Below are 15,040 nucleotides of genomic sequence, written 5' to 3'. Positions count from 1 at the left end.
CTCAAAACTTTAGACAGAGTTGGTAGGATGGATTTACTATATCGTTATGAATGTATATTATATTGAATGAAATATATATATTTGAGTGATTCCCTATTAAATATGCAAATTTGATTATTTGAAATCCGATATTTTCTATAATTGTCAAATTTATAATAAGCAGAATATTTATTATTCAAGTATCGTTTGCTCTCTTAGTGTCATCGGTTGTTGTTGTTGCACGTCGTTTGAAGCGCTTGAAGTTTGTTTTATACATTTCAGATATATTCAGGTATTCATTTCAATATATTTTGAGTTAATATGAAACGTTGATTCACTATGGGACATAAGAAGTGCGTTCTTTGTGGAGAAACTCGCGTATTGAGTGAAATATCGTATCACTGATATATGTTTTCCTTTCTGCGCGCTCCATGTCAAATTTGATAGTTCATGTTGGGGATAAAATTTGCTTAGCGAAAATCATATATGCTCCCTCTAACTGTGTTTATTATTCTGAGATGAATTCTGAATTAATTATTTACAATTATTTTCTTGTTTCCCTCACTTCATTTGTATGAAATTTTGTTTCCTAACAAGAGGAAAAAATGAGGCAAGGGTAAATGTTCAGCTTTCCAGAAAGGATGCACAAAATGAACACCGCATTGGAAATTATCCTATCAGGAGCAACAGATGGTTCCATACACGTTTTCTCAATGCTCACCCATTGTTGATCAATTTGAACGCAGAATGTGCGAACTTATCGGTATAACCATGAACTAGGTAACTTGTATAACAAATTACCAAACGTTCACTTCTGAAGCAACCACTAATTCATTATACCGCAGTGTTCTAATCAAAATTAGACATGATGGAACGGATACATCCCTTGCCTGAATTGATCAATATACACATGCGGAACTTCAATTTATCTTGATAAGGATGATTTACAGAGAGACAAAGGTTTTTCTGATAGAAAAAAAAATTGTTTGGTATTGAAGGACCGATTTGTGTTTTGGTTTCGGTTACAATGTTCTCGTATAATTGAATTGGAATGAGTTTCCGTTTGTACTGACTGAGTGGGTAGTTTTCGATTAATCTTATCAATCTCAATGGGAGAACCAATTTCTGCTGAAATATAACGGGTGTTTTTTTTCGAGGTATATAACTTTAAGTTGGCATTACTGTTCAAGATGGCGACCGATTTAACAGCTGTCAAGTGATTTATTCTCAGTTTAGTTTGGCAATTCATCATGATTAGACTCACGCTTGAACAACGCTTGCAAAGAGTGCAATCTTATTTCGAAAATAATGGTTCTGTGCGGAATACGTATCGCGCACTACGTCCATTTTATTTTGTTTAGCGATAAAGCGCACTTCTGGTTGAATGGCTACGTCAAAAAACAAAACTGCCGCATTTGGAGTGAAGCTAATCCTCAAGTGTTACGTTACATCCAGAAAAACTGACTGTTTGGTGCGCTTTATGGGCTGGTGGAATCATTAGTCCTTACTTCTTCAAAAACGATGGTGGCCAGAACGTAACAGTCAATGGCGATCGGTATAGAGCCATGATTACTAACTTTTTCATTCCTGAATTGAACAACCATGATGTCCAGGAGCTGTGGTTCCAACAAGACGGCGCAACATGTCACACAGCTCGTGCCACAATCGATTTATTGAAAGACACGTTTGGTGACCGCGTAATTTCACGTTTTGGACCTGTGAATTGGTCTCCAAGATCTTGTGATTTAACACCGCTAGACTACTTCTGTGGGGCTATGTAAAGTGGTTGGTCTATGCGGATAAGCCACAAACCCTTGACCATTTGGAAGACAACATTCGCCGTGTTATTGCCGATATACGGCCACAAATGTTGGAAAAAGTCATCGAAAATTGGACGTCCAGATTGGACTACATCCGAGCCAGCCGTGGCGGTCATATGCCAGAAATCATATTTAAAATGTAATGCCACAAGATTATCTTGCGGATAAATAAAATTCATGTCAATCGAATAATCCATCGTTGTTCCATTGCAATTTAAAGTTCTATAGCTCTAAAAAAAACACCCTTTATAAGGTGCCTAGGGAGTAACTGTATATAATCACATAATAAGGTGGAGTAGGACTAGGTGAGTATGGAATGACAACAAAAAAGTTATTTCTGCCTTTTCTCAGAAAGCTACAGGGTGAGTTTTCATATTCATGGAAATAATAAAACCATCAGAATCTAACTTATTGGCAGAATTTATTGGAACTTGTGATGTTATTGACACATGCCGATTTCTAGTCAGAGAGATATTAATTATTCCAAAATTCAAGGACCGGACTCATGTTTGGACTTTGTGTTTAGAATTTGAAATCATTGTTTAGAATTCCAAGAAAATTCAAGTTCAATATGCGTTATCACTCAAAGTTATCACATCTTACATTTTTTTTTATTAATATTTGAAATTGGACGAAGTTTGAAAAGTTTTATTTATTCACATAAACAGGACTGAGATATCTCATGTTTCAACATGAAATGTAAAATTTCTCCTGGAAAATCATCTAAAAAGTCAGGAGCTCCAATATATTCACTCAATAATGAAACAACAACAGAATGAAAAACATTGAAAGGCAGGAATGAGTTATAAAAGTAAAAATGAAAGCGGATGAATTCCTTATATCTATTGGAATTCAGTAGATGTAATTTGAAGAGTTGAAAACCATTTGCTTATACTCATATCTTATGTATAATTTTTAGATTGAATATAGTCTTTCCGAATCAAATCGCCATTATTTCTTAATAATTAGTTGGTTATTCTATTTATCAACTAGTCTCTTGAGTGGATTTGGCCAGAATTAGCCATGACCCAATATAATCAAGTGGTTTAAGATCTGGAGATCGAGAAGGCCTTGGAACGGGTCCTACTCGACCTATCCATCTATTTGGGTAAGTATTGTGATGGTAGTTTCTCTCTTCTAAACCAAAATGAGGTCCAGTCCCATTGTTAAGGCTTACAGAGGAAGAAGAAGAAGCCTGCTTCGATGCTTTCTCCCACCATTGCCCCACCACCAGCGAGGGCTTCCAGTTATTCTCTATTCAACAGTTATAATTCAATATTCACTCAGTTAACATACAGTCAATCAGTAACTCAACATTCATTACATATTCAAGTATTCACAAGTTATTAATATTATAATTTTATACAGTGTTTGTGTTAATATATTAAGTAAAAATCATACGTATTTTCTTACATCCATAATCAAGCATAAACACCACAAGGTTCTTTAGCCGAATCAATCAACCACATACAATAGTTCAAGTCCTACAGGAGCCCAATCAATCCATATTCGTTCACCCATCATGTTGAAAATATATTTCTGTAATAATGCCTTGTAGCATGCCGGGTAAAATATTTTGTAAGTCAAGATGAACCGAACTTGCCAAGAGACCGTCAGAAATCTGAGTATTAAACACATATTCTTGGAGAACTGAGCTCTGTCTATTCACCTTACACATAATAAATACATGGACATAATATCAGCATATGATAATTTTAAAATTTTATAACAATATGGAATCAAGAAGTAATATCTATCTCAAATTTCAGTTTTCAGCAAAGAAAAATGACCACAAAATATGTTTCGAGGAATTCTTATTTTGTCTTTGGGTATATTTTTTTCTGCTTTTTATTTTTGTTTCATTAATGAATTACATACTTTATACAAAATTTTTATCATCCACAGACTATCACTGAGTTTTCAAGAAGATTTGTACTCTTTATATTCATTCACGACTTTCACGTGATACCTCAATCCTGAATAAATCGAATTTTTCGAACTTTTTCCAATTTCAAAAATTCATGAAAACAATAATGTTAGATGTGACAACTTTGAGTGATACCGAGTATTGGAGCTGGGTTTATGCTCTTTTTGATGATGGTTTCATTATTTCCATGAATATGATAACTCACCCTGTAGCTCTCTGGAAAAAGGCAGAATTTATTTTTTTTAGCCAATCCGTACTCACCTAGTCCTACTCTACCTCTGATGAGGGTATGTATCCAGTTACTCCCGAGATACCCTGTATAATTTTCTTTTCATGCTGCTCAAGGTTTTAAATTGATTGTTTTGATACTCTCAGGATTTACTTAGACCTTAGACCGAATACAGAATAGATTTTCTGTCAATCAATCGTCGCTATATTGGAATAAAAAACAAAATGAAGCTGATGCCGGAAATTTAACGACTGATTTTGAATGTTTCCAACGTGATGTTTTCTCTATTTTTCGTAAAAAAAATTTAATTGAAAAATCAACGAAGCTTTAGTTACGAGAGAAGCAATATTATTTCCGACTTTTCATTTTTGGTTGGAAATGATGAAGCAAAAAGAAAAGCTTTAAATTGAGATGAAAATTGTTTTGGGTACTTGTCAAGTTGATTTCCTGCGATCAGCATGGAAAAACTGAAAGCTGCTATATCTGTTTACGTAGAATTAGAGGAAATTAGGCTTCCAAATTGTAAATTCTCGTTCGTAACATGAGTATAAAAGTTCACTACTTCCACAGCCTCTTAGATCGCTTTCCAGAAAACTTGGGTGATTACAGTGATGAACTGGGAAGAAGATTCAATGGACATTAAAACTATGAAAGATCAATATCAAGAACGATTGGATCACCACATGATGGCCGATTTGTGTTGAACCTTCAGCGAAACTAAACTACCCTACTAAACTTAATGCTAGAAAGTTATATGAAAGGAAATTTAAATCTATGATTCATGTAGTTACATATGTAAATTTCGTAGTTTATAAATCCATGTGTTTCTGTTAATAAATACTTAAATCCATGGATTTTCTTCGACTAACAATAGTAATATCAAAAAGGTACTCGGATGTTTGGATAATTCCTCGATGAAAGTTAGTAATAATTACCTGACTGATTTGTCCAGTAGTTGTGGTGGCAGTACATGAACTTTCTCTTGGTCGGAAGGTGACTGTTGCCCACCTTCTCTTCATTTGTGTGATGACCTATGGAATAATTAATTATGTTTATTCAATTTTATCATTATTTGAACTCATTCACTGAAAGCATTCAATCACTGATGTGAGATGTAAAATATTCCGATTGTAAGAGTATATTGTGCAACAAGAGGGGAAAGTCAAACTTTTCTCACCAGTGTAAAAGTTTGTGACACGAGCCTGCAAGGCGAGTACCGTAAACACACGAGTCAGATAAAGACTTTCTCCACATGTTGCACACTATACTTTTCCTACAACTGCTATGGCAAGTATGGAAGTAGAGTATTCTTCATAGCTCACTCAATTTCAAAACTATGTATTGCTCATACTGTGAGAAATATTATTCCACACGGCACAATGCCCACACCTCGATTGGTAGACTAATGAAATTGGGTTTTTGAGAAGTCGTTTCTAAGGAAACGCAATAAATCAACAGATACTGTCAATGATGACCTTTTCGAATTAAATTAGGTACCTACATTACTTGAATTATTTAAATTTGTGGAGCCGAGGAAAAGTAAAGTGTGTAAATTGTGGAGAAAGTCCTTTTCTCACTCGTGAGAAAAGTTGGACTTTCCCCACTTGTTGCACAGTATACTATTTCCTACAACTGCAAAAATTTGAATAATTGAAGTAATGTACCTGAATCAATTCAAAATGGCCTTCGTTGACAGTACCTCTTTATTTCTTGCGTTTCCATAGAAACGACTCCTCCAAAGCCCAATTTCATTGGTCTACCAAGAGAGGTGTGGGCATTGAGCCGTGTGGAATAATATTTCTCACAGTATGAGTAATACATAGTTTTGAACTTGAGTAAGCTATGAAGAATACGCTACTTTCTATAGCAGTTGTAGGAAAATGTTTTATTTTGTCAACAGCATTCAGCAATATAACAAAATGGCGAATGCGCAGGTCTTGAAAATCTTTTATTCTGAGGTATTGCTTCCCAGAAAATCTGTAATTCATGGCGGAGTGTTTGTGGAGAATTGGCTGATTGCCTTAGTCTTCAACCAACCGTGCCTCGAGCATATTCAATCAGTGAAAGGTCGGGAGATCTGGGTGGCCATTGCAAGATATTGACGTTAGCCTCTTCGAAAATAACCTACGATGTGGGGTATTGTTTCGTTGAAAAATCGAATATTTTAAGCTCCAGAAGGAAGAAAAGGATATTGATGTATACCAACTGAGATCTTCTTCCATAAACAAAAGCACCCCATACTACAGTGAGCCACATGCCTCAATATTTCAAATAAATATTGCAGTTGTTACCATGTTTTTTATTACGGAGGAGTGAGGTGCATAAAGCAGGGATCACTGATGAGGGCAGGAACATCACCGTTCAACTGTCTGAATGATTCATATATTTCAAATCTCCAAGTTATGTACGAATATGAACGGAAGAGAAAAAAAAAACCTTAACTAATCAGTGGAACTTAGGAATTTACACTAAAGACTCACCTCACCATTGAAGAAACAGAAGAGAATTGCAACACACAGTCCCTGTAAGAAAATTATAAAAGTTATTAGTATACAATTGAATAATTGATATTCGAAACACTCATACTTATTTTTTGATGTTAAAAATAACATACAATGAATAATACTCATTAAGATTTAATGGGTCTATTTGAGCGCTAGTTTCCAAAAACAGACCGCTCGGTCATTTCGTCACAATGTCTGTAATTTTTGAATTTCAGCCGGCAGTGGTCTTAAACGATAATGCTCGACTCGCTTATCACGAATCCTTTCACAAATTCGATTCTGCCGTCCGTCTGGTCGTCTCTTCACATGATAACTTTTTAATGAAAAGACCTAGAAACTTGAAATTACAAATTTTACCTGCATAGATGCAGTAATAGCTGAAACTACTTCATAAGCATATTCCCAGGGGTGATTGGTCTCTGGTCTGAATGGAATGATCAGATAATTCAATCCTAGAAGCGGTACTAACAGCATTGTTGCCCTGAAATAAATGCAACATTTCAAATTCGGTACATTTCTGCACATCAAACACTTCACTCACCTCAAGGCTTGCAATGATGCTCTTGAAGCTCCTGATCCAGCTCCAGTGGCGGTACCTCTCTTCAGCTTGACCAAAAGTACTCTGAGTATATTGATCAGGAACACAGCATTGAGGATTATGGTTATGGCAACAGGAATCTGGAGTATTCTTGTGAAACTACCTTCATCCATCCAGCATCTAGAAGTGAAAAATTATAATTATTAGTGAAATACAGGGTGGCCATTTGAAAACGAAACAGACGAGATTACAGACGAAATAAAGTTTTTCGATAGAAATGCTCGGACAGGTCGATTTCTGTTTCGAGGGGGACATCTTGAGATGTAGGTTACGGACGCATAGCGCTTCAACCCTTGCTACTACAACCCTCACCCCCAAATTTTGAATAGGGAAGATGGGGTGAGTGATACCTCATTTGAAAGGTATTTTTATACTGATTTCAGCACAGTAATTGTTTTTTCATTTTATGCATTAGTTCTCGAAATATTGTTAACTAAGTATTTGAAAATGAAGTGGTGTTTTCATGGCACTTGTAGTAATCGTCATTTTGAGCTTCAAAACAACCATGACTGTGGCTTCCTTCCTAACTAACTAACGCATGACTATTTCGAGAACTAATGCATAAAATGAAAAAACAATTACTGTGCTGAAATCAGTATAAAAATACCTTTAAATTGAGGTATCACTCACCCCATCTTCCCTATTCAAAAATTGGGGGTGGGGGTTGTAGCAGCAAGGGTTGAAGCGCTATGCGTCCGTAACCTACATCTTAAGTTGTCCCCCTCGAAACAGAAATCGACCTGTCCGAGCATTTCTATCGAAAAACTTTATTTCGTCTGTAATCTCGTCTGTTTCGTTTTCAAATGGCCACCCTGTATATTGAGAAGATGACTGGGACAGAAATCTTTTCGAATATTCAAATTATTGAAAAAAAATTATGAAAAGCTTTGAGTAGGGGTTTTTGAAGGATTGTTCAATGGATATAAAATTCTATGTTTCTTATTTTGAAACCCCACTCAAATTTGTGTATTTATTTCACTTACAAAAACAAAATTTTATCCTAGTAGGAACTGTTGTAACGGAAATTTTTTTGATATTTGACATTTTTGGCCCTATATAACAAAAAGTTCCCAGTATCGAGGCTGTTATTAAAATGCAAGAAGATACAAGAATAAGTGAACTCCGTTTACAAAAAAAATGTCAGCTGTTTCCGCAAGAATAATGGGTTTACCAAAAAAACCAAATATACCGTTTATTGAATAAATAAATGAATAAATAGATACATAAATGAATGAATGAATAAATAAATAAAAAAGAGATGAATAAATAATTGAACGAATGAGAGTGTCACCCTGTACATAATCCGATATCAAGGACAAACCTAAATATTGTCACTCTTTGTTGAATATGCTTAACAAATGAATCTTTTGAACTACTGAATGATTTCAATATATAGATTCTAGATATAAGATTCTTTTGACAATATTATTAACGATTTTTCATTAAGAACAATGCATTTCTGTAATAATTGATAAATGGAGGTACAAGTTCCATCAGTATTAGTTCTTTATTTCAACTCGAAAGCGTTCAATGTTCCTAACCCATCAGAAAGGTATTTTGTATTCTATTCATTGAATTAATGATGACACTGAAGGACAGAATAACTCAGGAATAATTCATGGATTTATAACAATATTTTTCCTGAGGCATGGTGATCAAAATGACCGTGTAGCTTCGTTTATTGCTCAGACTCTGGCATTAATTAATTTCCCAACATAAAATGCTGCTGAATATGTAGAGGCTAATAAAAAATTCTGCTTCATAAATACTCGAACGACACGTTGAATCGGAGATAAAACATTTTATGAAATATTTATCATTCGAACAGAAAGAATGAATCCATAAATAAGTGTTCTGAGTTTGAAGTAGGAAAGTGTCAGTTTGGAATGAAGGGTATTCCAAAAGTAAGTTTCATTTTGATATTGAAAAAAGAGAGTATATTTCAAGGGAAATCAAGGGATGTTTATTCCATTGTGAATGTGAAGAGGAATATCAGCCAAATCGTCGCCACGGCTACGGTTGGAGCACCTATTCTTTTCATGAAATTTTCCATGACCAATTTGCACATTTGCGGCTGTATGTTCTCGACAACTTTACGAACTCTGTCTTTCACGTAGTCCTCTTCGAGAAATAACATGGCACGTAACACCGTCTTATAGAAAATGAATGTTGTCCTTAAGAATATCTTCCAATTCTGGCCAATTCTGCAGGAAAAAATCATTAAATATAGCTTGGAAGCGCAATCCATTCACCTCAACAGTTGCACCAGCCTCATTTTCGAATAAGTAACGTCCAATCACACCACTAGGCTAAAAACCGTACAAAACAGTCACACGTTTAGGATGGCAATATTTTTCAACAATCATTCTTCTTTCAAGCCAAAATGCTCTAATTCTGCTAGTCAACGTAGTCTCCAAAGTAAAATTGGACCTCATCACATGAGAAGATTTCCCGATGAGAATCCGTATCATATACAGGGTTAGAACTATTTAGAGGGCCACTACAAGGATATCGAAAACCTTTAGAAAGACAGGGTGGCTTAAATTACAAAAAAGTTGCGTTTTTTAGGGATGAGTGTCTTGGTGTGAACAGGAATATCTCCATTGGTTCCCGAGATATCTCGAAAAAACTGAAAATCGAAATTTCCTTTTTTTTCTTCTGTATAATTTATTTGTTTTTGGAGATAACTTCACCAAATTGGGCTTATAGTCAAAACTCAATATAGAGATTCTAATGGTGTCGTCAGATTTTTTCTGTCTTCCATTGTTTCAGAGAGGCTATAGTCAATTTATAGTTAAAGTTTCAATCATATACCACATTGAATGATGACAATTGAAATCACCACAATAAATTGAAGGAAACGAAAGAATCATATCGAAATTTATAGGCCAAAAATTTACTCACGATTTTACAACATAATAAGCCAGAGCACATACAGAACTCAATTGGCAATATATAAATACATATCTGCTAAAAATTTCACGGAGTTGTTGTTCAGTTGCCTTGCGGATTTCTTGAAGAAGGATGACCACCGTATCATTGCCTATGGCCAATCTCAACAAATTAAATCACTCCTGTCCTTAGAAATACCAAGTGAATAGTACCAAATCTGCTCCAAAATCGGGAGGGTTTCTTCAACTAAGACCGATTCTCCATGTGATGATGATCCTCAGGTTCGCTACAGGCCCCTTATATTGGGGAATCATCCATCATTATAATGCATTATAAGGACTCAATCAGCGAAGATACGTCAATGCTGGTTATTGATAGTTCTCGTGTTAAATAAACTTCAAAAGCTTTAACATCTAAGTCTTTATGCGAAATAAGGTGTAATGTCATTTGTGGATTGCCTATAATTTCCAAGAACGACGAGGAATCGACAAACCTGGTATTTCGTCAACACTACAGGCTACAGCAGCAATTTTTCAGATTTTAGTCCCAAAAGCTCAAATTTTTACACTAGTTTCACTATTGCCAAACGAGAAGGTGTTTCACGAACACCAAAAGTACTTTGCGAAGTGTGAAGGCAAAATGTTCACCATTTTTGTAGTGAATTTTACCAGTGCATTATTGAAAAGTTTATCAAGAGCGAAGTTTTTACTTGGAAAATGTTAGAATATGCCAGCTTCGAAGAATCAAAGGTGACAGCCGCTTAGATAGCGGACTATTTAAAAAGAAACCTCGCATTGGGAAATCATTTATTTGGAAACAGATGTGTATCGAATTCAACTGGAAAAAAGCGCTGTGCAATGCTTAGGTCTATTGTACTAAACTACTACTCAACTTTCCTTAGATATTCCACTTTACACTATTAAACTCTGAATGTTTTTCGTTCAACGCAATTTATTCGAAAAGTTGCAAAGAAGTTTGGTATCACCTACTAAGTTTATAAATCAGAATTTCTCCCTCAAATATATCCAATTTACCCCCTCCGGTACATAATCAATACCCCCATTTTTTTACCCTCAGACCCCTATTGTACACATCCCCGACATCGAAGTAATATTCAGCAGGATAGTTTTTTGTATACCGTACTTAAATCGGCGATAATCCTACAACCCACAAAATCACTTAGCAATTCGACCGTATACCCGCGTCCGGAGGTAAATCTGTTTTTATGACAAAACACGCATAAATCAGTACTTACTGCTGAGTGTCGGACACAGTCGTGCCGTAAAAATACCGGGTCAGACTATATATTATAATGGTTTTTGTCGGGATGCCCCATCCGAGCAATAGCATGTATCGAACCAATCTTGATTCGGAGACGAAGGCGGATACCAGCACCGTGTGAAGATACAGGCCCTCGCAGAGCATCCATGCGTACGTGGATATCAGGAAAAAATAGAGCAGGACGTGTAGCAAGATGCACCACCACTGAAACAAAAACGTTGATGATAAATACATATTTTCGTGAACTTCTAGGGAATTAAGTGAACATTATTTTTTAAAAAGAAAAAGAAGTACAATTCCCAAGTGTGTAATAACATCATACGATATTAATTATCTATCTGGTTAATGTATCAGCAAAATGCCATCAACATAACCATTGTCAAACAGAAGATTTCCACGCTATTACGTAGGAATCATAATCGAAAGTAACCCAAGGAGAATCCATGTCATCGAGGGAGAGTAGCGATATACCGGTTTCACCCTTGTTAGGGATTATCAGTATTATATTTCACGATGAATGCCGCCTAGGCTGAAGAAGAGAAGATTTTCCTAGTTGGCGTGGAAATCTACTTTTTTGGGGTACCCGTGGAGGAAGTAGTTGGTTGTTTGTCCGCTGGGTGGCGCATCGCAGTATTCATACTGCTTTGCGTCTGCCAGCGTTCATTGAGGTGCCTGCTATTTCGTTTGTTTGTCATCTTGGGTTGAGTTATGTGGTACTCTAACAAGGGTGAAACCCGCTACTCTCCCTCGATGACATGCATTCTCCTTGGGTTACTTTCGATTATGATTCCTACGTAATAGCGTGGAAATCTTCTGTTTGACAATGGTTATGTTGATGGCATTTTGCTGATGAATTAACCAGATAGATAATTGATATCGTATGATATTATTACACACTTGGAAATTGTACTTCTTTTTCTTTTCTTCATTCATTTCCAAATATGAGCCGTTTTATTTATTATATTATTTTTTAATACGAGGGTTACTATTTATGTATTGAGAATACAAAAAATAAACAAGCGGTTTTGATGAAAAATATTTTCATTGCCTTCTAAAATAATCGCCTTTAAGATCTATACATTTTTGCATGCTATTGAACCATTATTCGAAACATTTTTCCAATCAGAACATGGTAGTCCTAAAACATGCGTTTTGAAAGCCTCAACCTCATCTTCGGGCGATGAAACTCGTTGTCCACGAAGTGTATTTTTATTTTTGGGAAAAAGAAGAAGTCATTTGGTGCCAAATCGGGGTTGTAAGGCGGATGATCCATTAATTTGATTTTCGTGTGTTCAACTACTCATTTGTTGCGTTTGATTGTGAGCTAGCATTGTCATGAGTCAAGATGATTCGTCGTTTTGGGTTTGTTTCTCTCAATTTACCGAAAACTTCAGGCAAACAAAATGGTTTCATATCACTCTGAATTAACAGTCTTTTTATCGTCAAGAGCTACAATTGTCACAGAACCAGTCTATACATGTTTTTGTCGCTATAGGTATCTCAATTTATTCCTGGTTTTCTTCGATGCTGATCCACATGACACTGCATATGGTCGAATAATGATTACCTTATCACACCACAATATACAAAGGGCGGTAGGGCAGGCAAAGTTTCAGTATTGCTTCGAAACTAATTGGGATTACAAACATGTGTTCCTCTGAAAACATTAGACATTTACCAGTAACTAGTTTCGAATGCAAAATTGTAGAAATTTTCTATATGTTGAATGTGTAAACATTGGCTTCCAAATAATTCGAAAGCAAAAGTAGTGTTGTTTTTCGTCTTGATGGAAAACAAAATGATTTATCCCTCTTTCAATTGTTGCTGTCATGTGTTTTTATTATACAAACGGCTTGAATGTTGACAAACGAAGCGGGACGGAACCAACTTATGATGTAAGAATCAAGGTTGAAATACGAAAAGGTGGCCAGCAAACTGAGCCGAATTGCTGTCCCTCAAATAGAGGCGATTGAATCGGCCGTTTCACTGTTTCACCCCTAACGCCAGCCCTGGATCCAAGTAATTATTGTTTCCTTATCAACTAACGACGGAGTTATATTCCATTTTACCTTTGACCTTCCTGCAATCTCTGTTTCATGAAGTATTAAAGTAATACGGGTAGAATACGCAATGAAGGTCATCTTTATTTCACAAGACGATCTAAATATCTAAGCTATGGATGAATATTAGCTGAATTTCTGGATTATTCATGTCACTTTCCTTTGAAATTGATTTCTACTACATACTACTATCTATCTCCTTTAAAATTTTCGCAAGAGGTCACAGTGGTTGGGAATTCAGTCTCCTCATTTAATGTTTTGTATCATTGTATTTCAATGATATTACTCAAAAAATATTTTTCAGAAATTTATTTCTTCCAATTTCATATAATAATTCATTTGAAAACAATTCTAATTTCAATATTAGGTGTACAACTTTGCATCCCCCGTTTTGCAATAGACGGCTGAAGCGGTAAGTGGTAGTGGAAAAAAATAGATCGTAGATGTCATAAAATAAGCTTAGGTATTTGTAAACATAACGCCATCGAGATATTAGTCGATTTGTGTCTGCATTATAAAGTTATTCTCGATTAAAAATCTCAGCTTACGACCAAAAGCTCGTCGTTTGCGAGAGGTATTAATTTTCTGCTTTGATATCTCATCATCATTTGATAGCTCATCGAAATCTCTCAAATACCTATGGTGAGGCCACTATTTGTGAAAAAACGTTCCGAGAGTGGTTTCAACGCTTCAAGAACGGTGATTTTAACGTCGAAGACCTGCATGGCGAGAGAAGGTTCTCGAATATGCAGAATTGGAGGTATCAAGACTCGTGTCAAACGCAGCAAGAATTGGCAGGATCATTGGGAGTGACGCAACAAGCCATTTCAAAATGCCTGAAAGTGGGAATGATTCAGAAACAAGGAAATTGGTTGCCGTGCGAGTTGAAACCGAGATATGTTGAACGGCGTTTGTTTGCTTGTGAACGGCTGCTTGCAAGGCGAAGACGGAAGGGATATCTGCATCGCATTGTGACTGGTGACGAAAAATGGGTTCATTACGCTAATCCCAAGTGCAGAAAATAATGGGGATATCTCGGCCATGCTACTACGTCGACGGCCAAACCGAATATTCACGGTTCCAAGATTATGCTCAATATTTGGTGGGGCCAGCTTGGCGTAGTGTATTATGAGTTGTCAAAACCGACTGAAACAATCACAGGCGATCGTAATCGAACGCAATTAATGCGTTTGAGCGGAGCATTGGAAGGCAAACGGTCGCAATACAACGAGAGGCATAACAAAGTGATTTTACAGCATGACAATGCTCGATCTCATGTTGCGAAAGTAGTCAAGACATACTTGGAAACGTTGAAATGGAAATCCTAACCCACCCGCCGTGTTCTCCAGATGTTGCTCCCTCGGTCTATCACTTGTTTCAAGCAATTACACAAGACCTTGCTGACCAGCACTTCCGGTCTTATGAATAAGTAAAAAATCGGTTCGACCGGTGAAACAGCACTTTTTTTCTTCAAATGGGGCCGTTTTTTAACGATTTCATCCTCTAAACGATCCAATAACGTGCATAATAATCGCTGTTGATGGTTTGGCCCTTTTGGAGGTAATCAATGAATATTAATACCTTGCGCATCCCAGAATACTCGATGCTAACTCGGTCAACTTCACTTTACGTTCATTAAAAATTATTTTGTGAACTCTTTTAATTTTTTCGTCGGTGACATCCTCATTTGGGCGTCCACTGCGTTCGCCGTTTTAGCTGCTCATTTCACCACGTTTAAACTTAGCATACC

At 36.2% G+C, this 15,040-nt stretch overlaps 1 protein-coding gene across 4 annotated transcripts in view; it reads right to left on the bottom strand.

Annotated features, from left to right (window-relative positions):
* The window catches only part of LOC123680671 (calcitonin gene-related peptide type 1 receptor-like), a 169,327-nt gene that overhangs the window by 2,336 nt on the left and 151,951 nt on the right, over nucleotides 1-15,040 (bottom strand). For all 4 annotated transcript variants that reach the window (XM_045618680.1, XM_045618679.1, XM_045618677.1 and 1 more), the window contains exons 7-11: nucleotides 11,205-11,434; nucleotides 7,001-7,177; nucleotides 6,817-6,940; nucleotides 6,436-6,477; nucleotides 4,891-4,986 (exon numbers count right to left, since the gene is read on the bottom strand). In XM_045618680.1, coding sequence (XP_045474636.1) covers nucleotides 4,891-4,986; nucleotides 6,436-6,477; nucleotides 6,817-6,940; nucleotides 7,001-7,177; nucleotides 11,205-11,434 — 669 coding nt within the window. The remainder of the gene's footprint in view (nucleotides 1-4,890; nucleotides 4,987-6,435; nucleotides 6,478-6,816; nucleotides 6,941-7,000; nucleotides 7,178-11,204; nucleotides 11,435-15,040) is intronic.

This window comes from Harmonia axyridis, chromosome 5 (assembly GCF_914767665.1).
Source record: "Harmonia axyridis chromosome 5, icHarAxyr1.1, whole genome shotgun sequence".
Lineage (NCBI taxonomy): Eukaryota > Metazoa > Arthropoda > Insecta > Coleoptera > Coccinellidae > Harmonia > Harmonia axyridis.
Note: the sequence above shows the minus strand (reverse complement) of the source record. Positions and strands in the feature narration are given on the sequence as shown.